Source organism: Rhinolophus sinicus, linkage group LG09 (assembly GCF_036562045.2).
Source record: "Rhinolophus sinicus isolate RSC01 linkage group LG09, ASM3656204v1, whole genome shotgun sequence".
NCBI lineage: Eukaryota > Metazoa > Chordata > Mammalia > Chiroptera > Rhinolophidae > Rhinolophus > Rhinolophus sinicus.
In genome coordinates, this window is record NC_133758.1 from 114,865,646 (window position 1) to 114,891,734 (window position 26,089).

Consider the following 26,089-nt stretch of genomic DNA (forward strand, 5'->3'; position numbering starts at 1 on the left):
AAAAATATAAGAATTCATCACTTAACGACTGCTCAGTGAAAGTGTGGAGTGCCCTGCTTGGCCACTTGATAGTTGAAATCTCTTGTTTTCTGCTAGAAAATATGGTGGCACCTAAAACTGGTGAGTGACCCTAGAACCAGTTGTTTGCAGCGGTGACCCACTGGGGACATGAAGCCCTGTCGCTGACCCAAAGCTCCCCTCCACCGGCTGTGCTCCAGCCAGAATCAGATCTGCATCTGCTTCCTGTTTCTTGAGGGGCGATTTGGTATCCCACTTGACAATGAAAGAAAACAGGCTCAGATAGGTCAGGGGGCTGCCCGAGGGAGTCCTGGAGCCCAGACCTTCTCCACTGTCCCTGTGTCCCCAGCCCCAAGGGTGCCGTCACTGCACGGGGACCCCTCTGCATGGTCTGCTGTTTCACTTGAGACGACACACTGACAATTGTCCTGTATGGCGTCTTGCCTTATAACTAAACATTAATAACTAAAATGTCTTCTTTTTGTTTTGATTATTCCTTGGCAGTTTGCGGATTCCTTTAACTTTAATCCTCACAAATGGCTTTTGGTGAATTTTGACTGTTCTGCCATGTGGTAAGTTTCCCTGTTCATTAGTCTTGAGAACAGTGTCCTGTGTGAGGAGCCGGCAGGTGTGGGGTGTGTGTGGGGGGGAGGTGCAGACAGCCCCTGCATGCTGTGCGCTCCGTTTCTAACCCACTGGTGGGACCCGTGCCGTGGTTCCACTGCGACCTGGAACATTCTGGTGCCACACGTGTGCACACGTGAGCGCCAGCCCCTGGAGCACATGTCACGCTTGCTCACCTGGTTTGAAGAAATGCTATAACAAGTTAAATGCCAGCACTGGATGACACAAGGAAGTAAAATATGTGAGTTTGAGGGCTGTCTGAGGAGGGGCCTTCAGTCCCTGGTGGGACGCGTCCACACCATCCTCGAGGCCGGGGGTGCCCCAGCCTGACATTTCCTGCAGTAACATGTGGCGTCCGAGTTTTTCATTTGAAATCATGTCTGCTCTTAGGTAGCACTCTGTGTCCTCATTGTCATCTCCTCTGATCCTATCACAGCTTCCCTGGTGTAGGTGACTGGGGGCTGAGGGGTTTAACCCTGCAGAGGGCACACACCCCACGCCACAGCCACAGGCCCGTGCTGGATACTAGCAAAAGGGGTGAAATTTTAAAACCGAGGACTGAGGGAAAGGAGTCAGATAGAATTACGTATCTCACAGGATGGAGATAAAGAACACACGTGTGCAAAGCGACTCACATGTTTGTAAACGAAATGGTGCACACAGAGCCTGTCGGATTATTACCGCGGACACAGGAGATACTGGACACTGAGAGCTGGTGTTGGTGTGAATGATGCAGTCAGGCCCCAATTTTGCTTCCACTTTTGTTCAAGCTGTCACTGATTCCACTGTCTGTCTGAATGCTGAAAGTAGTCCTGGGTCTTAGTCCTGGCGTGCATGGCCAGACCACAGGTGAAAGCTGGACTGCAGCCTCCCTGTCCCGTGCGTAGGCTACCCCTCTGCCTCTCTGAGCAGGGCTCCCACTGGGCACCGCCGTCCAAGTGGGACGGCCTGTGTGTCTGCAGAGGGGAAAGACAGTACGTGGGACACAGCAGAAGGGCAGATAACGGTGATCGTTAGAGGATGGAGTCCACGGAGGCAGCGCCCCCAAGTGGATGGAAACCACATGGCTGCACAGGTCGGAAGCTCACTGGGATGATTTTGAGAGAATATCGCAGAAAATTACACACAAAAGATGATGCCACTTGTGTTTAAACACCTTATGTTTATGTTGTTTAGAAATGAGTGAAACAACACTGTGGATTTCTCAGGAATTTGTATAGGAAAGTCAGTGGAACTCTGTGGGCGAGATAAACCCCTGAGATAAACCCTGTGCAGCCCCCGGCCTCCTCTGCGGAGGTGACCTGAGGGGTGCACAGGGACTTACCTGTGTGTTTTGCTCAAAGGCAGTGAGGTGGCTAGCTGACCATTTGTACCTTTTGGCAAGGTTTTAACACTGCAGAATCCTTTTTTTTTAAATTAAAAAACGAAACAGCCGGCAGGTCGTGCTGGCGTCAGTAGGAATGGCAGTGCGATTGTCACGACAGAGGGTGGAGTTCTGCTGAGAGACAGAAGTCTTCCTGCGCCTTTCTCTCTCACTGTCCCCTCTCTGTAAGGCTGGGCACAGAGCCTTCCCAAGTACAGAGGGACCCAAAGGGAATTCCTCCAGGGGTTTCATGCGGTGGTTACAATGCCACAAATCTCCCGTGCACACCTAACAGCAGCGTGACCTGTCCCTTCCACGGGTCAGAGTCCACACCACACAGCTCCTTACTGCCACCTTTAACCCTTGGAAGGAATCATACCGCACCTGCCTTGCAGAAGTAAACCCGGCCTCTTGCCGGCTCCTCGCTGCACCCCACCCTGTATTCTGTCTCAGGCTCGCTGGCTTCCATCCCCCAGGGACGCTCCCATCGATTTGCTTTCAAGCCTGAGCTACTGGCAGACTGACGTGTCTTCCTTAGTTTGCCCCTAAGATACTCTGTTTGCCACAAAATTGCTTTGAGTCAGTGTCAATGCTGCCAAATGAGGCAGAGAGGCCATTGTCACAAAGCTGGGCCTGGAAGGACAGAAAACGAACACCTCCCTGCTGTGTTCCTGCTCCTGACACCAGCCCCCCAGCTCTCCACACACCTGGTGTCCCACCGCAGTCCCGCCTCTGAGCCCCGGGAGTGGGCACCCCCCCCCACGGGGAAGGGCTCAGCCTGACTCGACCCCACCTCCACCTCAGAAAACAGTGGCAGCAGTGGGTCCCACGTGGCTACAAAGTGGGTGTTCCCACAACCCCCTGCTCTTTCAGGTTTGATAGTTAGCTAGAACCACACAGAACTCGGGAAAGAGCTGTACTTACATTTATTGGTTTATTAGAAACGAGACAAATGAACGAGATGCCCAGCCCGGGGTGGGGGCACGGGGCCCCTCTCCTAGCATATCGGTGTGTTCAGCAACCCCGACACTCTCTGAACCCCATCATTTAGGGGGTTTGATGGGCGTATCATTACGTCCGCATGACTGATCGACTCATTGGCCATTGACTGTAAACTCAGGCTCCAGCCCCTTCGCTCCCCGGAGACAAGGGCTGGGGCTCAACCTTCCAGCCTTCTGATCGGGACTTGGTTTTCCTGGCTAGGGAGCCCACCACCTATCATCTCCTTGGCGTACAAAAGATGCTCTTATCCCTGCACGATCCCAGGGGGTTAGGAACTGTGTGCCGGGAGCCAAAGACCAAATATTCATTCTTTCTTATACTGGCCTCTGCCCGTCCCCCAGGTGCTCAGAGCTCTGGAGACTCACGCTGTGCTGCAGTGACCCCAGGGGTGGCGGGAGCACAGCCGATGGGCATGTGTGCAGAGCGGGGTCCTGGGAAGGGGCTCTGAAGCCAGGGTGCCTGAGCCGGGCCAGGTGGAAGAAGGGACAGACAGCTAGGGCGTGGGGTCCCTCTGAGGTGCCTGCTCATGAAGCCTCAGCATCTGTTCTCTACGTCCAGGGTGAAAAAGAGAGCAGACCTCACAGGAGCCTTTAAACTGGACCCTCTCTACCTGAAACACAGCCACCAGGATTCAGGTAAGAGGGGTCCTCGCGTTCTGCCATCTGTTTCCGTTTTTTTTTTCATCGGAGCTGCATTTGAAATGCCTAGAAGCCTGAGGTGAAGGTTCCGGTCCAAGAGGCATCCCCATGGAGCGCTGTGTGGAGAGCCCAGGAAGGGCTGCTTCCCGAGGGTAGGGTGGTGATGAGCCCTCGGGGCCCCTCAGTGGGGCCCCCTCTCCAGACCTGCTCAATGCCAGAGCGGGGGCCCGGCAGCACGGCTTCCAGCACAGAGGTGGACACCTGCTAAAGTAATGACTGCCCCAGTGACTCCGTGACACGTGCGTCCACTTATGCCAGGACCAGTGGGAGAAGAAAGGGAATGAAGAGAGTTGGGTGGGGGAGGGTTGGGAGTAAAGAGAAAATCGTATAAGGCACACCAATGCCGCCCTCGCCATCTGGTTTGTAGACCTGCTCTCCATGCCTGGCACTGGTGGTGCAACAGTGACCAGGCCCAGTGCCCACCTACGAAGCCTGGTGGGGCAGAGAGGGGCATTCAGAAACCATTGCGGATGGCCCACGTGACCCTGGTGGCCTGGCCCTGCCCCTGTCACCACACACTGCAGCTCACCAGGCCCAGCTAGATGTCCCTTCCTTGGCTCCTTACGATACCTGCCTCTCATTACTGAGACCCAGAACAAAGTCTTCCCTTCGGGGACGTCTTCCCAGGCCTCTCCGTGTAAGCAGGTGACCCCTCAGCATCTCCATCTGTCACTTCACCCTGAAGGCTCCTACATGGCACGTGACCAGCAACAAAACCCTCGCCCACTGCTTGCTTGTTTATTGTCTTCTCTTCTAAGATCCTTGGGGGTGGTTGGGGTAGGGACTGTCACCCCACAGCTCCCCACTAGAATAGTACTTGCCTGGACAGAGGGAGCGGCCACAGCGTGAGAGGGTACGGTCACAATGCATCCCTGCGTTTATTCTGCATTTTTACATATGGTGTCTCGGTGGACGCATTGCCAGCCAGTGGTAGGACTGGGGCCAAAATAAATGGGACTTTTCTTTTTGATAACTGAAAATTCTTTCACCATGCTGGTGACAGGGAAACGTGGCCACACTGGGTATATAGGCTTTTCAGACAGATTCTTTCTTTCTTTAGAAAAACTGTACGTTTAGAAAACATAAGAGAGTAAATGGTGAGTCGGGAAGTTCCCATCACCCCACCCCCCAAATGCAGTCATGGTCCCATGTGCTTGAATTTCTTGCCGGTCTTCTCTTATGCATTGTGTCGTTTCACTGTTTTTACTAGTTGCCACGTGCAAATTTAGAAGCTGCTCAGCCCACATGTATGTTGTATAGTTGTGAAGACACACCGGGCACATAAATCGTATTAAGAAGCCCACAGTATAAGTGAAAAGGGGCCTTGGCATTCTTTCTGGTCGCAGTGAACACCAGTCAGGCCTGCAAACTGAGCCAGGTCTGCAGCCCACCGTGGAGGGAGCAGCTTCCCCGAGAAGCGGACTCGGCCTCTCACCGACCAGGTGGTTTACCTGCGGTGCTATGGGTCTGAACCCTTTCCTAAAAGCATCAGTTGCACGGTCAATGGTTTTCTACGGTGAAAGAAATGTCCTATAATTCTGCACTATGCTTTACGGCGGCCACTAAGCCACACGTGGCCACTGAGTACTTAAGATGTGGCTAGTCTGATAGAAGAACCCAATTTTTAATTTTATTTAATTTTAATGTGGCCAGTGGCTGTTGGGATGGTGCAGTTACATAAACCAAAAGGGAGGGACACTCATTCGCCTTCATTCACGATGTCATTGGGTTTTCGATAAATCCTTTTGGAGTGCTGATTTCAGGTCAATATGCTTTTGGGTGCTGTTCTTTGATTTCTGTTGGCATCTGTGCATCCCTCTCAGGTCCCTTGCGGTGACTGCTGTGGACGTTGGTTTAACTCCCTCCCACAGGGTGTAAGAGAGGATGGGTTGGGAGCTGACATAGGTGGTGTGGCTTTGGGCTTTGTCTCAGGGTCCCTCCTGAAATAAGGAGGTTGGCCCTTGCAAAATACCCTGCTCCTTCTCCCATCTGTCATTTTATGGCCCAAACCGAATGGCCTAAACCGAGGAAATGCCTGGTCTCTTCTGGCCAGATGGCAGTCAGGGAAGCACAGGAAGCTGTGACTCCAGGTTTTCACGTAAATACAGTGTAGACCTGTCTGTACAGTGTGTCAAGAGTAGTGTATAGGGTGACAGTGGGTTGCGTCAGGTGGACAGCTTGTCTCAGCTGACCTCAGTAAGGCCAGCTAGGGCCAAGCCACGGCCACTCTTACCCTGGAGTGAGGGACACGATGGAGCCACAGTGGGTCTGGTCTGGACCACATTAGAGGATCAGAACTGCGGCACACCTGCAAACTCCCCCGATTCCTTCCTAGGATGAGCGTGTGGGAACTCAGGCCCATGAGGGTGTTCGTCCAGTGTCCTTTCCCCCTTCTGATGCTGCAATTGCTACTTCAGGCAGGTGCAGAGACTGACTGCAAACCAGCCATTTTCATAGCCACTGCGAAGTCACTGCATCCAGGACAATGAAAACAACTCAGGGGCACTCGCTGGTGTCCGTCCTGTGCCAGACACTGGACTGAGAGCCGAGGATACGGAGATGAGTGCCCCTCAAAAGCCTGAGTCCTTTTTATACTCTAATCACTCTTCACGTCGCACATTCGCCTTCCCACACATGAATGAATGACTGATGAGGGCTTTCTGTGCATCCAACTTACTCCCAGAGAAATCTCAGATTCTCGTGCTCATGGACCTGCCAAAAGAAAAGTGGATGGGGTCCACTCATAATTCAGCATTTTCCGTTCGTGTTCGGGGCACCGTGCTCCTGGGGACCCCCTTACACCTCTCACCTTGGGAAGTGCCACAAAGAACACCCAGCTCCTGTTCAGGAGACCAAGTACCGACCTAAAGATGAGAACCATTAGGCCCGTAATCAAGCAGTGCGTCTAATGGGTTCTTGTTTCCCTGTCTTTCTCTTTTCCAGGGCTTATCACTGACTACAGGGTAAGTGGGAGAGCCGTCTGGTGGAGCTCCAGGTCCCTGGTAACGCAAAGTGTGACGATCAGGGTCCCACGAAAGGACACCACCTAACTGGGTTCTAATAGCAAACCAGGCCAGGCAGGGGCTGGTCACTGAGCCTACCACCTGCAGGTCTGAGGTTAGCAGGAAATGACGCTGCCTCAGGGGGACAGGGATTCCGCAGGCAGAGTCCTCTAAGGAGGACGTAATCTTTCCATCGTGCGGCCCCTCTGTTCCGTGCTGTTGCTGGGAGTCAGGAGCCCACAGCCCGGGCAGAGGGAGAGCAACGTGAGTGCATAAAAAGGGCTCCGGGCGCTGCCCCTTCCCGGCCCCTCTGCAGGCAGCCTCCTTTCCCAGCCAGGAGTATGCACTGTTCTGGCAGCTTCTGGAGGTGAGCAAGCCCCGTACCTCCCTCCTGGCCCCCAGGCTGCAGAGGGAGACAGAGGCACAGATGGCTGGTCACACACACACACACACACACACACACACACACACACACACACACACACGCTGCGATGACCATCCTGCAGGCTGCTGTGAGCTGCTGTTGTGAGACACACCTGAAACACCCTGCTCCTCTCTGAGGACGGCTTCTGGCTGAAGGGCAGTATGCCAGCTCCTCAGCTACAGGGCAGCGAAGGGGGGCCTCGGGGAGTTAGCGGCTTCCAGGAGAAACAGGCGGAGTGATGGGTCAAAGGAGACCCACTTCTCCTTCCTCGCGGCTCCTCACTGTGGCTCCCTTGGTGTTTCGTTCCAGCACTGGCAGCTGCCGCTGGGCCGCAGGTTCCGCTCTTTGAAGCTGTGGTTTGTCTTCAGGATGTACGGAGTCACCGGGCTGCAGGCCTACATCCGCAAAGTGAGTTTGTCTTCATTACTTACCTGGGCAGCTTCACAGAGGTCTTAGGGGACTTTAGGAATGAGTTAAGATGTCCTAATAAGCAAGTAAGTGACCAGGGGTAGTTTGAGCTATTGTGATGGGGGCATATTAAGGTGGTCAATGTACGAGTACGGCTCTTTCAAGACACTTCCAAGAAGACTGCAGGTATGGGGTCCAGGAAACTGTCAAAGTAAAAACACCATGTAGCTGGTAATTAGCCACATCAGCAGGGTCTAGTCAACAATGGCAACAGCAAGCACACACTAGGTTTCTCTCCAAGAACCTTCTGGAACGGAGAAAGCTAGAGTTGGGGTGGGGATGATGTTATCTAGCCTGGTGGTTCCCAAAGGTGCCCCAGCCCAGCAGCAGAGGTACGACCTGCTCTCAGGCTGGGTCCCAGCTGTGAGGGGTACTCAAGTGTGAGAACCAACCATCTTCTCTTTGTCCCATCACTTCTTTGTTTTAAACAATTGAGGAAACTGAGCCCTGAATATGTTCTGGGACTTGCCAAGGCCCACCCAGTTAGCCAGCTGTTTCCAGCTGAGTCCCTCCCACCCTGATGTCTTTTCTCAGCCATGGCCCCATGTGGATGCACGGAGGTCCTCAGCCTTCACGGAAACGGGACACACCTGCAGTTTCCAACTCTAGGGACAGTGACATGGCTAGCCCTTCATTTTAAATCCTGGCTCTGAGGTTTAGCCTCCGGGTTGGTGGGATGTCTCCAGGCCCCTCCTTTGTGACAGGTCCCATGGCCCACGTCTGCCCTGCAAGGCTCTTGTGGAGAAACCAGGGGCAGCAGAATCTACGTGGGAAGGGATAGAAAAGGGGTGTGTGTATGACAGAGTTTGTGGGTAGAGAGCCCCGTCCTCATTTGAGACCATATTCTCAACTATAATGAAGATTCAGCTTTTGGGGGGAGGGTACCCAATCCTGCCTGAAAGAAGAGTGGGGGACATCCAAGCCTCAGGCAGCTGTGTGGCTGGTCCAGGACCCAGCTGTGGGGAATCGCAGACAGCTCCCAGTCTTTGCCGCCCTCTAGTGGCACGCGGTTTATTATGTGACTGGGAACTGCTCATATAAATGGTCTTTTGGTCCCAAGCACACTGAGCCCCAGTACTCAGGCTCAGATGCTCCTTGAGCACCTACCAGTAACAGCGCCCTGTTGAGCACCCGGGTTTAGAATAAGCAAGACATACTCTACAGCTAGACCATGGAGAGCTCATGCTCAGGACGCATACTATTTGAATTAGCTTTTGAGCTCCATACACATCTAGAAGTCAAATCAGGTGACATTCAATGAGAGAAAGGCAGTTCTGAAATGTGATGGGGACTGGCATTTTCTTATCTCTCAGTGATGGCAAAACAGTCGAGTAACAAACAGTCATGGCGACCAAGGAACTGAAGCTTTGGCATTGGGCAGCTGTGTGAGAGTATGGCCTCAGTTTCCTAATCTGCAAAATGGGTATAATCATTGCCTCGCTGGTGAGGTGGGTTATTGTGAGGCTGGCATAGAGGAGAAGCATCAGCACTTGCCTAGCACACAGGGGCTACTCAACAGCTGCCACCATCTCTTTTCTAGAATGTTCAAATGCCTCTTTGCAATATTTACTCTAAAATTATTTTTTTTCAAATTGCTTTGGTGGGATAAAAACAGTCCCCGAGCAGAAGAAAATGACGGTTGGTGTTTTTCTGAAGACACTACACTTTTCCCATGGTAACACACCTTTTTTTTTTTTAATCTGTTTGGGAACAGCTGTTGAGTGGATGGCATGAACACTTGAAGAAAATGGCTAAAAGCACATAAATGAATTAATTATAGATGGGCAGCCTAACAAGCTTTTCTAGGTGGTTAGCTCTGAATTAAGTCATGATGAGCTGCTCAGACACATTTCCCTTCCCTTTCCAGCACGTCCAGCTGGCCCACGAGTTTGAGTCTTTCGTGCACCAGGACCCTCGTTTTGAAATCTGTGCGGAGGTCACGCTGGGGCTGGTTTGCTTTCGGCTAAAGGTATGCTTCAGTCTATTCTATCTTCTTCATTTCTTTTGACTGTGACAGAGGGGTATCATTCATTACTTCTGTGCTCAAAAACTTGCTTTAGCTCCCCAGAGAGGAGCGAATTCAGCCGCATCATTTTCCAGTGTGCCTTTTAGGCGTCCCAGCTGTGACCCCACATACCTGCCACTGTGCCGCATGCACAGTCTTCTCTAGGCACTGTTCACGCTTCCTCAGCCAGACTCGGACACTTCTTGCTTGTGCAGACCCTTGTCCCAGGATGCTCACCGTCCCCTCCATCTGTCCTTCTCGGCACAGGGCTCAGGCCAGTTTCCAGCATTCTCAGGTCTTCACCTGGGAAGAACTGGACTTTCTCCTTCCCACTGTCCTTCCTGCCTCTCGAATCTCAAGACAGAGCGAGGACACAAACACCACAATCATGCGAGGCTCACCTGACCAAGGATGCAAGGCCCCGCTTCCAGCCCCTTCTATGTAGACTACACAGCTTCCTGGGGAGGCAGTCACTGTCTGGAAACAAGAAAGACTGAGGGGGGTGTGTGTGAAGAGAGACAAGAATGAGTGCCGAGGGGAGCACCCTGGCAGAAAGGATGGCTTGCCATGGTCTGTGTGGTACAGCCTTCCTTCTGGTCCAGTCAGGTAGAGGGTGGGGCTCTGGGCTCCCTGCCTCAGGCTGGAGGGACGCTCCCTGCCAGAGGGCAATCCACAGTGATCCCTGGGTCCTCTAGTTCATGGGCCATTTCCCAGATTCTAGCAACAAGTTAACTGCTACACTTTGTTTTCTATATTGTTGAGACTTTCTTCTAGGTGTTTCAGTGAGACCCCTTCACTGCTGCCATTAGAATCCCAGTTTTGCTGTTTAAGCTCATCAATTTATAGATACCATATGTAAGAATCTTCATTTTTTCTTTAAAAACTTGGACTGTGGAAGAGTCATCTTTTGACAGCACATTACACCCTGAAGAAACTGTCTTGTAAGGAGAGGCTGCAGTCTGTTAGGGCCACAGAGTTACCATTTCATTGAATTTTAACATTGTAAATGACAGGCAAGTGGTCAGGTGGCTTCTTTCACTGACATGTGGTACCACTCTCTTGATCTCTTCAGGGTTCCAACAAACTGAATGAAGCTCTTCTGGAAAGAATCAATGGTGCCAAAAAAATCCACCTGGTTCCGTGTCACCTCCGAGACAAGTTTGTGCTGCGCTTTGCCATCTGCTCCCGCGTCGTAGAGTCTGCCCACGTGCAGCTGGCCTGGGAGCACATCAGAGGGCTGGCAACTGACCTGCTGGCAGCAGGGATGGAGTAAAAGGTGGGCGGCTGCAGGTCAGCTAAGTCCCCACTGGTGGGACCAGTTTCTTCCACGTAAATAGAGGATGATGACACCACACCCTGACCAGGCTGGAGAACCAGAAGGAACTATAATGATCCTTTAGAACCTCAAACAGACTTTTACTTTGTATCCTTCTATGAGAGGATCAATGGTGTATTTCTATAACTTTCCCTCATTTCTAGAACTTTCCCAATCTTATTTTACTATAAGACCCAGTCTTATATAATATGTAATATAATACAATATAATATAATGTAATATAATATAAGTATAAATATATATAATATACTATATCTTACATAAGAACGGGTCTTATATTAACTTTTGCTCCAAAAGACACATTAGAGCTGACGATCCGGTGAGCTCTTATTTTCCAGGAAACATGGCAACAACACACACAAAACAGAGTCATGTCAGGCAAACACTCCTGATGAGCAGTTTTGCAACCTGTATGTTTGCACACATCGCATCAGGATGCAGCGTACCATGATCGTGTTCCCATGTGCCCACAACAACACGCAGAGACTAGAGTGCTGAAAAATGACCAGAAACAAAGGCATGCATCTGACAGAAATCCCAGTTACTCTGGAGTCAGATAACTGCTATAACTTCAAAAGGTAAAAATAGGATTTAATTTTTTTAATGCTGGATATGGTAGTAAATCACAGTGCACCTATGCTGGTTTGACCAGATTCATTAGAGCAATGAAAATATTAACACCATGGTTTGACTTGTGCGTAGTTGAGGCTATCATGTCAAACCCATGTGATCCGTTCTGACAGAAAGGAGGAATTGTCCCTATTTTACAGAGCATAGAAAACAGAGCACAGATTACAGTTGACATTGTCAAATGTGTCAGAGAGAAGCTGGGTCAGCAATAAAAACTCATTTCACCCAGTTTGAACTCTTACATTGCACAGCATCTCATTGGAGAAATTGTATATTCCTTCTTTGCTTAAATGGAAAGTATGCAAAATTTTGATTCTTTAATTTTTTTGAATGTACTCATATGTTCATGCTATTTTTTCCCCCTGTAGAGCAAAAGCTGAAAAGAAGTATATCTGAAAACTGGAGTGAGAGGAAAATAAACATCATCCTGGCTCCATGGGACCAAGGCTGTAGGTGTCTCCACGTGTCTTTGTCCAGTTACCCAGAAGCTTGTGATTACGTCCGTTCAGTCTCTCATCAAAGAAGAAATATTATTTGTTCTATGAAAAGTTAATCCCAGTGGACATGGCTTTTATTCATTATTTGGCTGTGATTTTTGTTGATTAAAAAAAGTCATAGGTTTTTGTGCTCTTGAAGTTGTCATTGGTGGGAAAGGCTTATTGAACTATTTTTGGGGGCAGTCTATTGTTATAGGACTTGAGATTATACCTCTGTATTTAAATTGTTCTGTCCTGTGGCTCAGTGCTTAGTAAACAATTTGAAATGCAATGGTAACTGTGTCTGGTGTGCATTCTGTTCCACAAACCGATGGTTGTAACGTGGACTTATCCTTTTAAAAGAGCCAAAGATATGGCATGCTTTAATATCCTTGGATATTAGTTTATTCAACAAATGTTTCTTGAGTGCCTAGTATCTATCTGTCAGGCACTGTTTTAGATAGTTTAACAACATGCAAGTTTTACGTGGAGACGACTCCAACTTCTAGAGAAATAAACAGCAATATCAAGGAGCATAAAAGTAGAAACACCACCAGCAGGGTGGGCTACTTTCAGTCACGTAGGTGTCAAGTGTGTTAGTTGCTACTCAACAGTCATTTTCTCCATCCCCCACTCGAGAGTCACTTTCTCAAGAAGGAATAACCATAGGGCAGCCTGAGCTCAGAGAGAAAGAGGGAGCTACCGGGGCTTTCTGGGCAACGCCATCTTACTTTTTCCAAGAGAGAAGCATTCAGGGGGGACAGGTCCTGCTCCAGTTTGGCCCCTTCTTCCTGCTTTAAACACATCATGTGAGGCTGTGTTCCTTGGATTGTGGGGGTCCTCTTGGAACAAGGGGGTGACAAGCCTGTGGAGGAAAATCCCCTGGGGAAAAGACGGCAGAATGGAAAGTGGTCCTTCATGACATCCTTAGGTCGTGCCATCAGACCTGGAACTGCCAACCTCCAGACTTATGTGACATAACGACATTAATTACCGCACAGGTCGCTATTAGTGGCTATTCTGTTACTTGGTCTGAAATCGCAGTTCACTAAACTAATCGAAATGTGGTTCTGTTCTCGGAAGCCCAAGTCCAAAATAATAGGGGGTGCTTTTCAGTCTTCCAGGGAAGTGCTCCGCTCAGGTGGGAAAAGGGGTGTCCCGGCTCTGAAGTGGACGAGCTGCGGGACTCACAGCAGGTATTTCTGTCCCCTTATTCTGTCTTTAAAAAGCACGTCGGCTTTGCACCCACTCTGCTCAAATCTCAGGCGGTAACGCACCCAGCGGAGGGAAGGGGCCGGGACCGCGGGGACCACAAAGGACAGAGGGCTGGGTGCCGCCCAGGTGCGTCCAGGTGAGCGCCTTGTGGGGGAACGCTCTGATTTAGGGCACGTCGGCGGCAGCGTGTCTTTATTTAGGACTTGAAGAATGGAGCAGTGCACAATGACAAGCAGATAGTTGACGTTACCTACACCCTTAGAGGCTGCACAGTTAGCGCGACTCCCCCAGCAGAACCGCGCAGCCCGCCTCACCCAACCGCAGGGGCACGAGCAGAGCCCGGCCCAGCGCCCCGCCCAGCGCCCCGCCCAGCGCCCCGCCCAGCGTCCCCGCCCAGTGCCCGCCCAGCGCCCCGCCCCGCCCCGCCCAGCGCCCGGCCCAGCGCCCGGCCCAGCGCCCCGCCCAGCGCCCGGCCCAGCGCCCCGCCCAGCGCCCGGCCCAGCGCCCCGCCCAGCGCCCCGCCCAGCGCCCCGCCCAGCGCCCCGCCCACTTCGCGCGCCCTCGCTCCGCCCAGCGCGCGCACGCACGCACCTACGCACGCACGCAGCGGCCCGGGACTGTCGGCTGTGGGCAGGCGCTGCCGATCGGCCCGCGCATTTTCTGGAGGCAGCAGGTAAGCGGGGAGACGGGGAGGCGCGGCGGGGCTGGAGGTGCGGAGGGCCAGCCCGGCCCCCGCAGACCCTCCCGGGCGGCGGGGGAGGGCCGGGGTCCTGGAGCGTCCCAGCTGTGGGAGCGCCCCTCGCGCGGTCGGGCTCGGGTGCTGTGTCTTCTGGGGGCGGGGCCTGGAGGCTGCGGGCCGCGGCCGTGTCCCGAAGGCCGGGCGGTGACGAAGGGCCACCTCGCTGGGTTCCCTGGGCGGCCGGAGTCGAGCCGTGTGCGCGGCTTGGGCCGCCCCGCCGGCCCTCCCTGCGGCCTCGCGCGGTGACCCGGGACCCGGCGTCGTCTCTGTGATGAGAAAGGAGGCGGGGACCCCCCGGAGCGGCTGCTGTGAGGGGCGAGCAGCGTTTGATGCGTTTCCCTCAGTGCGGAGCGCTGTTCTGAGCGTCGTGCGGGATTCGCGGCCCCTCCGGCCGAGCAGCGCTGCTGCGCCCGGGACGCAAGTCGGGCCGGCGGGCGCGTCCCGGGCTGTTTGCCGCTGCGGGTGTCGGAGGTTCCCGAGGGGCCGGCGGGCTGCCCGGCGCGCAGTGGGAGCTCGGCCGGGTTGGCTTTATTCCAGGGGCGCCCTGTTCTCGCTGCCTGGGAGGATAGAAACGTGGCAGCAGGGAGTCCTCCTTGCAGACGCATCCAGCTGGTTAGAAAGACAAGTCACGTTCTTACAATAAGCAGCAAGTTAGCAAAACAAAAACAATTGAAATGCAATGCGTATGTCAGTGCGAATGAAGGATAACTTTTTAGAGCTGGGAAACGCCATAAATATTAAAGGCACTTGGAACAGGTAACGGGGACAGTTACCTTTCAATGACAGGCCGTGTCATTGATCAGTGCTGGCTGGTCAGTTACTTGTCATTCATTTCCATGCTTGTTGGATGAGGGATTGAGTTGGTAGGAAGAAGTAACACGTGGGAGGCGAATGGTGCACGAAGCAGTGAAGGTGGAAAGGACCGAGGACCGAGTTCTGGGAACAGTGACCAGAACTCAGCTGTTGGAGGGATTCCAGGATCAGGTGATAAAGCGGAATGAAGCCCTGGAGAGAAAGAGCGTGTTCATGGTGATGGGAAAGTTTGTCACAACTACTGTCCAAGTCACCGCTTTAAGTTTCCCATGTCCAGTGCTGCGTTTCATGTTAAAGTGGTGAGGAAAGCGGGACGAACTGCTCGTCAAGAGGCCTGGGTTCTCCTTTTGACTCTACTTGGCTTTACAGCTTTAAGCAAATTACAGTCTCTCTGGGTCTTAAGTGTCTTTATATTTTCAACAAAGATTTAGGGACACCTGCCTACAATGTGACGTAGTCTCTGGAGGGCATTATGGGAGCTACAAAGCTGTGTTAAATATGGCTCTCGCACTAAAAGAACCTACTGATTCTTAAGCTGTATTTACCGGTAATTTGGAAGATAAACTAAAATACATGAGTTCTTGATTTTCACTTTATTGCAATGCCTTTAGGAAACTTAAAAGTTGTCTTACATATTTTTCTTGTGTGGTGACAGGTAAGTTCTGCACATCCAGCAACATGATACATTCATCTATACTTGTGTTAAAATAACCTAAAAATGTAAGGAAGATTTAAAATGAATTTGCAAGAAGAAATCTGAAATGAAAGCACTTGAGGAGCAGACTGTTTAACCTGTTCTCATGTTTCATTTGTCATGACAATTTCACCTCTTAATACTTCATTTGAATTTGGAAAGTTGTGAGTGATTCTGGGGCGTCCTGTTTTAAATGCTCATTCCCGAATAAGTCCTTTAAAACATAATGACGGTCATTCATATTTTTGATCCATGCTGCTGTGACCTGTGGTGGTAGCGTCAGGGAGCACCTTGCTCAAGGTGAAGTGCATCCTGTCTGTGGTGAAGCCGCCTGTGTGGGGATTCTGTGCAGTGCTAACCGGCGCTGGGATCCAGTAAGTTCCTTGATACTCTCAGCCCCAGTGTCTACATTTGGCATAGCGCTGATAGTAGTAGTTTTCAGACCGTCTTTATACTCATAATTTGACCTGATTCTCACAGTGATTTCACTCACTTTACACATAAAACTGAAGACTTGACGATAGTAAGAGGCTTGCTTAAAATCATTCATTTAATTTTTCTTGGTGATCAGACTTAAACCCTATGCTTGGTTTGTTTTGCTTTGTTTGTCCATAGTTCCATTGTTTTTCCATATTGCCTTTCTTTTGCTGACTAATTATAAATCCTTTCCTAAACCATGTGAAAGCTTTCCCTATTTGCAGGGAAAATTATCGTATAACTAAAAGAGTTTAACCCATAATGAAGTATTAAGTTGGGTCTTTAATCTTTTATATCTTGAATGCTTGAAATTTATGATTAACTAGATAGTTCCCTTGCAAATGGTCTGTCCATGTAAATTTACCTCATAAATGACAAATCCAGTACACCTTCCTTCAGAAGAGCTGAGATTTAAAAAGTACATTTGAAGTATCACATCTTTGTTTTCTTCTTCTTATTGATTCTTCTTTAGTTTCGTCGTTCGTTATAGAGCCTCTAGCATGCCGGCCTCCAGCTCTAGGTCTGTGCATCTGAGTGAATGGCAGCAGAACTACTTTGCAGTTACGTCTGGTGTGTGTGCAGCAGGACGGAAGGCGGATGCCTACCGGGCACAGATCCTGCGCATTCAGTATGCCTGGGCGAACTCGGAGACCTCCCAGCTCTGTGCTGCCAAACTGTTCAAAAAATATGCGGAGAAATATTCTGCAATCATTGACTCTGACAATGTTGAAACTGGCTTGAATAACTATGCGGAAAACATTTTAACGTCAGCGAGATCTCAGCAAACTGACAGTGGCAAGTGGCAGTCTGGATTGTCAGTAAGTAATGTTTTCAAAATGAGTAGCGTCCAGGAGCTGATGCGAGCTGGCAGGGCGTGCAGAGACCCCGCGCTGGCACCCGCCAGTGCGCTAGCCGTGGTCCCTGCAGGGGCCGTTGCCTTCGAGCCTCATCGGTTTAGTGTTTGTGGTGGTGCTGGGGAGAGTGAGCCCTTAACTAACTCAGCTCATGGTGCAGACAGGACTCAAGACGTCCCAGAGAGCAATCCTCCGAAGGGCCCTCAGAATGCCCAGACACCCCCGGTGACTAACACCCCAAAGACCTGTCCCACACTCTCAGTGCCTCTTGGGGAACTGGCCACTGCCAAATGCCATGGCACACCATTGTTTGGGAGTGCCGGAAAGGAGAGCAGCAGGTCTCCAAAAGCCCACAGAGGATGGAGTATGTGCGCATCTGATCAGTCTTGTTTTCCTTCTGGCTGTGAAAATCCATGGGAAAGGAAAGCTTTCTATGCTGCTGGTGCCGTTGATGCGCCGTCCACCCCAGTGCTGAATAAGGCTTTTAGTAAAACAGGAGATAATGGCCAAAGAGAGGAGAGCGGCCTGCCAACCTTTAAGACTGCTAAAGAACAATTATGGGTAGATCAGCAAAAAAAGCACCAGCAACCCCCGCGCTCGTCAGGGTGTTCCTATGGCGGTGTGAAAAAGTCTCTGGGAGCCAGTAGGTCTCGAGGGATATTTGGCAAGTTCGTCCCTCCTGTGTCTAAACAAGACGGGGGGGACCTGAGCGGGGGCGTGCAGTGTAAGCCCGACGCTGCTGGGCCTCCAAGACCAGCACAGCCAGTGGACGAGAGGCTCAGGAACCTGGAGCCCAGGATGGTCGAGCTGATTATGGATGAGATTATGGATCATGGGCCCCCAGTCAACTGGGAAGATATTGCAGGGGTAGAGTTTGCCAAAGCCACAATCAAGGAGATAGTCGTGTGGCCCATGCTGAGGCCAGACATCTTCACTGGTTTGCGAGGACCCCCGAAAGGAATTCTGCTCTTTGGCCCTCCTGGGACTGGCAAAACTCTGATTGGCAAGTGCATCGCCAGTCAGTCTGGGGCGACGTTCTTCAGCATCTCTGCCTCCTCCTTGACCTCCAAGTGGGTGGGTGAGGGGGAGAAGATGGTCCGAGCGCTGTTTGCTGTTGCAAGGTGTCAGCAACCAGCTGTGATATTCATTGATGAAATCGATTCCCTGTTATCACAGCGGGGAGATGGTGAGCATGAGTCTTCCAGGAGGATAAAAACCGAGTTTCTCATTCAGTTAGATGGGGCGACCACATCTTCTGAAGACCGTATTCTAGTGGTGGGAGCAACCAATCGGCCTCAAGAGATTGATGAGGCGGCCCGGAGAAGGTTAGTGAAGAGACTTTACATTCCGCTCCCAGAAGCTTCAGCCAGGAAACAGATAGTACTGAGCCTGATGTCCAAGGAGCAGTGTTGTCTCAGCGAGGAGGAAGTTGAGCTGGTCGTGCAGCAATCTGATGGGTTCTCAGGTGCAGACATGACACAGCTTTGCAGAGAGGCGTCCCTCGGTCCCATCCGCAGCTTACAGACAGCTGACATTGCCACGATCACACCAGACCAAGTTCCACCAATAGCTTACGTTGATTTTGAAAATGCTTTCAGAACTGTGCGACCGAGCGTGTCTCCAAAAGACTTAGAGCTCTATGAAAACTGGAATAAAACTTTTGGTAGTGGAAAGTAAATGGGACACATGAACTTAAAAGGTGGCTTCCTTGTAGTATAGTCTTTCCCATTCTTTAGCATAGGAAACTGGGAGTTTGTTAACTGTACTTTTGGTGTATATTCCAAATTTGATACCTCAAATAGAATGGCAATAGCTCAGATTTTACAATTGATTGACTTTGCGTATGCTAAGAAAAGCTTGGTTTTTCTTCCAGTTATGACCTGGTGTGTATATGCCTGTTCATAAAAAACACGAGGGAACTTTTTTTGTTTTGTTTCTAATAGGTCTTTGTTTTCAAGATGTATAATGAATAGTGAGCTTGAATTGAAACTTTTGAAAATCGTATTTGTATATGAGGATGTATGTTTTATATACATGTTTTATTGGGAAAAGTTTCTTCTGAAGACCACATAATTCTTAGTGTGAGCTCGTGTCGTGGTTTACACTTGAAACAGAGCATTGCTTAATAAATTTAAGATCTCACCTAAAGCTGGAGTGAAAGTACCAGTTTTCACTTTGTCTGGTTTGTAAGCTCTTACTGTTTTCTTCCCTTACTGGGACTAAGTAGTCAAGCATGTTCTGTGACGGCAAAGGGTAGTCTAATATCAGACAGAACTGACAGGTGAAGAATGTTTTCCAGGGGACAGGTGATGTTTAATAATATTTTCTTTGATGCTGCTTCACTGCCTGGAGTATTGATTGGTCTCTTTCAAAAATAAATGTTTGCAGATTTGTATAATGGACCATTCAGTTTTATAAAAAATACATTTGTTGTGGAAACATTAGAACGTAGAGATGAGCAAAAAGAAAATAGAAGTCACTGTTAATCCTGCCACTTTGGGCACAGTTTAACATTTGAGAATTGGTTCTTCCAGGTGCTTTATACAGGAGCAGGACGGTGCTATGCGGGGCCTTTTGGAGCCTGATCTCTTTCTTTAAAGTGTATCATCATCATTTCTCATGTTCACATATGTCTGCGTGTCTTCCCTTATGTGACTGCCTGGGCTTCCACTGTTCGGGTGGACTGTAATGTCTCTCTCTCTCTCTCTCTCTCTCTCTCTCTCTCTCTCTCTCTCTCGGCATTCGGGACCTTAGGCTGTCTGCCTTTTGTTTATTATAAACAAAAATAAGTTGACTGCTTTGGTGGTCTGTACTACCTTTATGCCAGTCACAAGCTTTTACACATGGAGCCAGAAACATCAAATATAAAATTAGAAACTATAAATTATTAAAACACTAGCAAAAATGTGAAAGTATTGACAGTACAGTGTTAGTAAAGACTTGGAAAGTGGGGCGTTGCCACACCCTGGTGGGAAGAGGACAGCTCGGTCTAGTCTTTCTGGAAGGCAGTTTGATCTGTGCCCCAAACTGATTCCACTCCTGGACACCTATACTACGCAAATAAGTTCCCTGAAACATTTCAGTATCTGAAAACAGAGATAATAAATGTCCATCAGTGGAGAACTGTTAAATCCGTTCCATGGGGCTTTACACAGGTTATGTCTGTACAGCAGTCAGGCGAAGGCCCGGACTCTTGTTCAGTGAAAGAAGCAGGTTGCGCAGAACTCATGACGTCGACTTGTGAGGAAAGGCGCGCAGAAAGCGCCAGGAGGTTGTGACAGGGCTTCCCTCTGGGAGCGGGTAGGGCAGAGAATTCCTGCTTCTGACTTTACACACACAGTAGCCTTGCTTTGACCGTTTACAATAATGTACTCTTTTAAAGACTCAATTAAATCATGTTTTAAAGTATTAAACATAAGATTGTTAATTAACCTTTTCTGTGTTTTGTTTTTTGGTACCGATCAGTTCGTTAGTAAGTGATGGAGAGGCAAGAATTAAAAATCCCCATTATAAATTTCTCTTAGAAAACATGGATTGCGTATGAAAATGGGGCTGAAAAGAGAACCAAATGGCATATAAATCTTTAAAAAACAGGTTGAAAGCTCATGTTTTGCATGTATATGATTGTATTTAGAAGTAAACCTCTCAGAATCAGCATCCATAGCAAGAAGTCATTCATCAAACTCCAAATTGAGCAAAGCTGTCAAAATTGCTTTAAAAAGTAGTGAGACGCATACAGATTTCTTCTGCATTTTAAGGAATAAACCTGTTTTATAAAGGAATCTTTGAGCAAGTGACATATATGTATGCCACTACCGCTGTGACCACAGAAGTGGATAAATTCTATTTTACCAGAGTTCAGGGTTACAGATAATGTTGAACTCACATCTGGAAGAAACGGCCTGACCGTGTACATGGTTCTGACCCAGTGGAACACTGCAACCCCCATGTGTGAGAACCTTCTGGAAGCAATTTCACAAAATACAGAAAATTGCTGTAAAAGTAGGGCGCAGTTGCAATTTAAGGGAAATGGTGCAGATAAATCTATTTTAATGGATAAGCTTAGTAGATGCAAAATAAGTATGTCAGTACTTCATTATTCTTTTCAGCCGGTCTAAATTAGAGTGGAAAATGCACACAATATCCACTCTGCAATTGTGCACATAGAAATGAAAAAAAATGTTTTTCATGAGCTGTTTTAGTATTTTGGAAAAGTTTAATCCTGCTGTGTAATTAATTTCAAAGATTCTTTCTGACTCAGTCCCACTGTGACCCGTCGTGCACATTCTGTGTCAGACGTTACCCCAGGCTGCCAGGTTGCTCACCACTGAATGAGGTCCACAGCTTCTCTTTCAAGTAAGTGAATCTTTTTTGATTGATCATTAGGGTCAGTATTTTCATTCAACAAAAAACAGCTTAGTGAGATTGGGCCAACAGAGCAGCCTGGCATCACTGCCAGGCAAGGGGGCAATCGGCCATGAGCCCAACCCCTGCACCGTCAAAAGGCTTGGTAGGTCCTGGGTCGTGGAGCAGCATGGGGAGCATCGAGCAGAGCTTGTCCTGGCAGCCTTCGGACGCGAGGGGCATTCGTAAGGCAACTAAAGTTAAACTTTACTACTTAACATTCTTCTAAAATTCTACCCTAGTCAAGGAATGAAGGCCGATATATCTGTCCTAAGAAATAGGAAATTCAGTATAGTGTTTCCTTTATAGGATTAAATGTGCTAATTTATGTAAAACCTAGTACACACTTGATAATGTTCTAGAGAATATAGGACATTTTTTAAAAGTAAGGAAACCAATTCCCTGATTAATGATGTTATCAGCTTAAGATAAATGAGCTTCTTAAAGATGAGTTTTCAACTTGAAAAAGGAGAAAACAAAAAACAAACAAGGCTGAATTTTGCATGAGAAAAAAACCCGAACACATTTATGATGGTAACTGAAAGTATGCGCGGTCCCAGGGTCAAAAGTGAAGCCACGGAAACTGACTCTCCTATAAAACTAGAATATAGAATTCTAGATACTAGAATTGAAGAATCTTGGTGTTCCGTGTCTCAGTGTTCCCTGTTTTATTTTCATAAGGATAATGTCTCCTAAAGATTACGATAAGGAGTAAATGAGAAACATATTTGGAAATAGCAGGGACATAATATATGTTAAAACATTTTTCCTTTTTTTCTTTCCACTCTCCCTTTCCTCCTGTCCTCTTCTCTCTGTACTTTTTTTCAAGTATTATTTGAAGCTTCCTGATTAGTATTTGGAGAAATAAGGTGCTTTCAATGTCTACTAAAATTAAGAGATTTATTGTCAGGAAAATGTGTGTTGGGGAAAAGCAGAGGTGTGATATACAACCTTTCAGCGAAACTTAAGAAGGATGAAAAGCTCAGCAGTCTGAGGCTTGGTGCCTCATACACCCTCTCCTTACCCGAGAAGGCCTCTAGGAAGCCGCTTGTCAGTCATGCTACAGGGGCCGCAGTAGAGAAAGTGACCTCAGAAGGTCTGGGTAAGACTCATCCAATGGTGTGAAATCCCCAGGAGGCCTGTAGAGTATTTGAGAAAATGGATTCAGCAGAAACACTATCAGCTTAGCCCAACAGGGACAAATGAAGGGAGTGAAAACGAAAGGTATCTGTCAGACCCCCCACAGTCCTCCTGGCAGGAAACAGGCTGATACACCTAATCACCTGCAAATACCTTTTAGGAAAAAGGAACGATGGCTCAGGGGGCAGAACCCAAACTCAGCAGGCAAAGCCAAGAGCCACAGGAAATTATTCTCAGGCCTCAAAAGTTAGTCAAGACACTCCCAACGTTTGCCTGCCTGGATTTCAAAGCTGCTCTGGGTCAGTGGCTGCTGTGCTGACTGGTGCCCATTTTGAGCAAATGCGGATAGCTGCGGCCCTGTGCCTGTCCTGCCACTGTGTGTGACAGGGCACAGAATGTGCCCTGACCATTAGCTGGTCCACAGATCAAGAGAAGCTGTGCCTCAGGAGCTGCACTCGAGCCGTTCCTTCCTTGGCAGTATCTGAACTGGACTGGACTTAGGTGATAAAATTTTGAACTTTGAGTTGATGCTTGAGTCGGATGAGACGTGTGGAGGGTGAGTGTATCTTCCAGGTGTCAGGGTAGAATCACTGGAGGCCAGAGGGTGGATGCAGGTGGACAGATGCTAGGATGTTCCCAGGATCTGATGTTCAAGGTTTCCTGTAATCTTAACCTTACACAGCAGAAGTGAAGGGATATCACGTCCATAATTGGTTCACAAAAAGATCGTGGCTTCAGCTTTATTCACCCTCTCTGGCTTTTCACCTGCTCACGCTGATGGGAGCCAGCTGCCACATTGTGAGCTGCCCTCTGGAGAGGCCCCCTTGGCAAGGACACAGGGAGGTCTCTGCTAACAGCAAGAACTGGGGTTCCCGCCCAACAGCATGAGAAGAAGTAAACCCAGACAATCATGTAAATGAGCTTTAAAGTGAATTAAAGCTGAGCCTTCCGATAAGACCTCAGCCCAAACAAACAACTTGACTGGCCTGAGAGGCACCTTGAGCCAGAAACCCAGCTCTGCTGCACCTGAATTCCACACCCACAGGAGTTGAGATAACATGTTTCCTGGTGGAAGCCGCTGAGTTTGGGGATGCCTTGAATGGAGCAGCAGAGAACTAATCCAGCCAGTAAAACTGTATTTCTTGCACACTTGGATCTGTGGCCTCAAACTCAAACATACTCTACTGTGCAGAATTTCCCTCCTGACTGTGTATTTGCCCCTAAAAAGCTTGTAGTCAAAGAAACTATGATCTGCTTGCACAGATCCCAGAGCGCCTTTCCAGTAGCTGTTCTTTGTTTGAAAACTCCAGGGTCCCACTCCTTATTCAAAACGTGGCAGCTCACACACCTTTTTTTGTCTGATTAAAATAACTTTTATTCATTTAAAAATGCTTTATTTCTAAAAATTTCAGACCACAAGAAGTTGCAGAAGTCGTCGGAGGTCTTTCGCATCCTCGTGCAGTTTCCCCTGTGACAACGTCGTACGTAACCACAATACAGTCTCAGCGTGACCTGCTCCTTTTGTGCACAGAGAACCGAGTCTATTTGGCAGACTTATTAGGAGGCTCCTAGCCTACATGTAACATTGTTCCTTTCCTGGAGCCTTTCCCCAGATGAGGCTACAACGCTGTCTAGTGCCATCGAGAGGGCTGGACCCTCAGAGCCCAGCCACAGAATGGGTCTCAGTGCGAATCTATACTTGTCAGCAAAGGGAGACTCACGTCACCCTGACCGTTGTCCGAATGGCACAACAGCCTCCACACCCAGCCGTCTCAGGGGGTTTTCTCTTCCTTCTATGAAGGCCCCTCCATACCATGTCAACTTTTTAACCTCAAATAAAACTAGATGCCTTTTCTCCTCTTGATATGTCTAGTGCCAGTTTATTTCGCAGACGCAGCCACTGAACACGAGGGTCCAAAGATATATTTCCTCCTGCCAAGACGTCAGCCTCTCGGCTCCGGGAACCTGGAGGCCAAGGGCGAAGGGACAGCAGTGTGAGGCGTGACATCTGGCCTCGTTCTTGTTGCGGGTGAGTTCCTTGAACTCCTGCTCAGGCCAGGGCGAAGCTCAGCCGAGCTCATGGTGGGCCCCCCAGGGTTAGGATAGGGACATCCACCAAGGTTAGAAGAGCCGGGGCCAATGCAAGGCCCTCCCACAGCCCCATTGGGTGGCAGAGAGCCACACTCTTGGTGTTAGCCGACTTCATGCAGGGACCCATCTCAGGAGGCTTAGTAGCTAAATAACTGATTTTAATGGTGTTTGAAAATCAAACCATAAGAAATGATAAAACACATTTACCTGGTTGTAAACCTGTTCCACCCTTAACTTGCTAAGTTGCTGGGCTATGTTTTTACAGCCCCAGGGCTCAGCCTGTCCGTCTGTCATGGGGTGAGGGGGAGGTGTGCAAAAATGGCTCTCCCTGGCTGGTGCTGAAAGACCCCCAGAATCCGAGGTTGACAGTCAGCTGCATTTGCTGAGTGCCGCTGGCATCCGATCACCACTAGGTGGAGAGCTGCTCTCAGCTTTCCCCGGGGCTCCCGGAAGACCTGGGCACCGCTGTCTACACCCCTTTCAATTTTGATACCATTTGAAGGAATTCCAACTCAGATGTTAGAAAACGTTCAGTTAATTATTTGCTAAAAAGTTCAAATTGTGAGTTTCTTCATTTTTGTCTTTTAATGTACTGCACTTAAAAAAAATACATGCTTAATTCGATTTTCTTGAATGTTCTGCCTATATATTACTGGGAGGTTTTCAGCAGAACCTTCAGTGACACTCGCTTCTATCTATGTGGAAAGTGCCTCAAATCTCTTTTAAGTGAGTTGTTCTTTTCTTGGTCAACTGGACACAAAGAAATGGTGGAGATACAGCAGGGAGGCCAGGGCCAGCTTCCTTTCAGCCTGTGAGCTACTGAAATTTCTCTTATCTACCAGAGTGTTCCTGAGTCCTCCGCACCTCAGCACGAAAGACACTCAGTCAGGAACTGCTCCCTGGTAGGACATTTTGCAAGTATTTTTTTCACCCCTATTATCTCACTTAACCTTTCCTACTCTCGGGGTGAGCAGTTCTGATCTGTGCTTGCCGAGGAGGCAGGTCAGGCAGTTCTTCCGCACACAGGCCCTCACTCCACCCCGTCTCGGGACTGCTTCGGTTTTCCGTGCGGCTCCCGCACCCTCAGTCCTGTATTTTACAGCAAGGGTGCAGAGACGCCGGGACATTCCTCTGGCTGCTGCTGGCTGACGGTCACAGGCCCTGCTGGGAGGTCCCCAGGCCCAGTCCTCCGGGGACCCTTCCAGGGCTGCATCCCACCTGGCCCTGGGGTCCAGTGGAGAAAGACAAGCTGCACAGAAGGAAGAACCAGATGATTTGAGTGGGTGTTTGTCCCCAAGCGGAGCCTCAAGGAGAGCTCAAACTCCAGGCACAAAGGGGGACTGGCAAGGAGAGCGTCCTGGGACCCCGGAGTCCGCGCGTTGTGTGAACGTGTGGAAACAGCGGCTTTCACAAGGAACGTTTTCTAACTGCAAAGGAAATGAGGCAAGCAGTTTATGAGGAGAAGCAGAAGCAAGAGGACAGAGATGGGCCTTTTTTTCCTCTTTTTCTCCTGAGAGGAGGATGATCCTGCAAGAAAATACCAGCAAGTCCTTCCCTATTTGCTGGAAATCCCACCCTCCGCTCCTGCCCATCGCGGTTTCTGTTTTGCAGGTTGC

The 26,089-nt window shown here is 49.4% G+C and overlaps 2 protein-coding genes across 5 annotated transcripts in view; both read left to right on the top strand.

The window, feature by feature from the left end:
* Positions 1-12,338, top strand: part of DDC (dopa decarboxylase) — a 52,671-nt gene extending 40,333 nt beyond the window's left edge. For all 3 annotated transcript variants that reach the window (XM_074341055.1, XM_074341056.1, XM_074341057.1), the window contains exons 9-15: positions 523-590; positions 3,566-3,642; positions 6,649-6,668; positions 7,441-7,539; positions 9,467-9,568; positions 10,677-10,880; positions 11,939-12,338. In XM_074341055.1, the coding sequence (XP_074197156.1) occupies positions 523-590; positions 3,566-3,642; positions 6,649-6,668; positions 7,441-7,539; positions 9,467-9,568; positions 10,677-10,877 (567 nt within the window). In that variant the 3' untranslated portion in view covers positions 10,878-10,880; positions 11,939-12,338. The remainder of the gene's footprint in view (positions 1-522; positions 591-3,565; positions 3,643-6,648; positions 6,669-7,440; positions 7,540-9,466; positions 9,569-10,676; positions 10,881-11,938) is intronic.
* A 1,525-nt stretch (positions 12,339-13,863) lies between these two features.
* On the top strand, positions 13,864-24,244 carry FIGNL1 (fidgetin like 1). Of its 2 annotated transcripts, none has more exons than XM_074341054.1 (4): positions 13,864-13,934; positions 15,785-15,881; positions 16,457-21,194; positions 23,795-24,244. In XM_074341054.1, exon 3 carries the CDS (start codon positions 16,485-16,487, stop codon positions 18,513-18,515), a length of 2,031 nt encoding a protein of 676 aa, XP_074197155.1. In that variant the 5' UTR covers positions 13,864-13,934; positions 15,785-15,881; positions 16,457-16,484; the 3' UTR covers positions 18,516-21,194; positions 23,795-24,244. The 2 variants fall into 2 exon arrangements, with proteins under 2 accessions (XP_074197155.1, XP_019587135.2); XM_019731576.2 differs by lacking the exon at positions 13,864-13,934 and adding an exon at positions 13,986-15,112 and having other exon boundaries at positions 15,239-15,881.
* Positions 24,245-26,089: the final 1,845 nt, after the last annotated feature.

Excerpts from the sequence above, each read along its gene's own strand:
- FIGNL1 (XM_074341054.1), top strand. The coding sequence starts at position 16,485 with ATGCCGGCCTCCAGCTCTAGGTCTGTGCATCTGAGTGAATGGCAGCAG.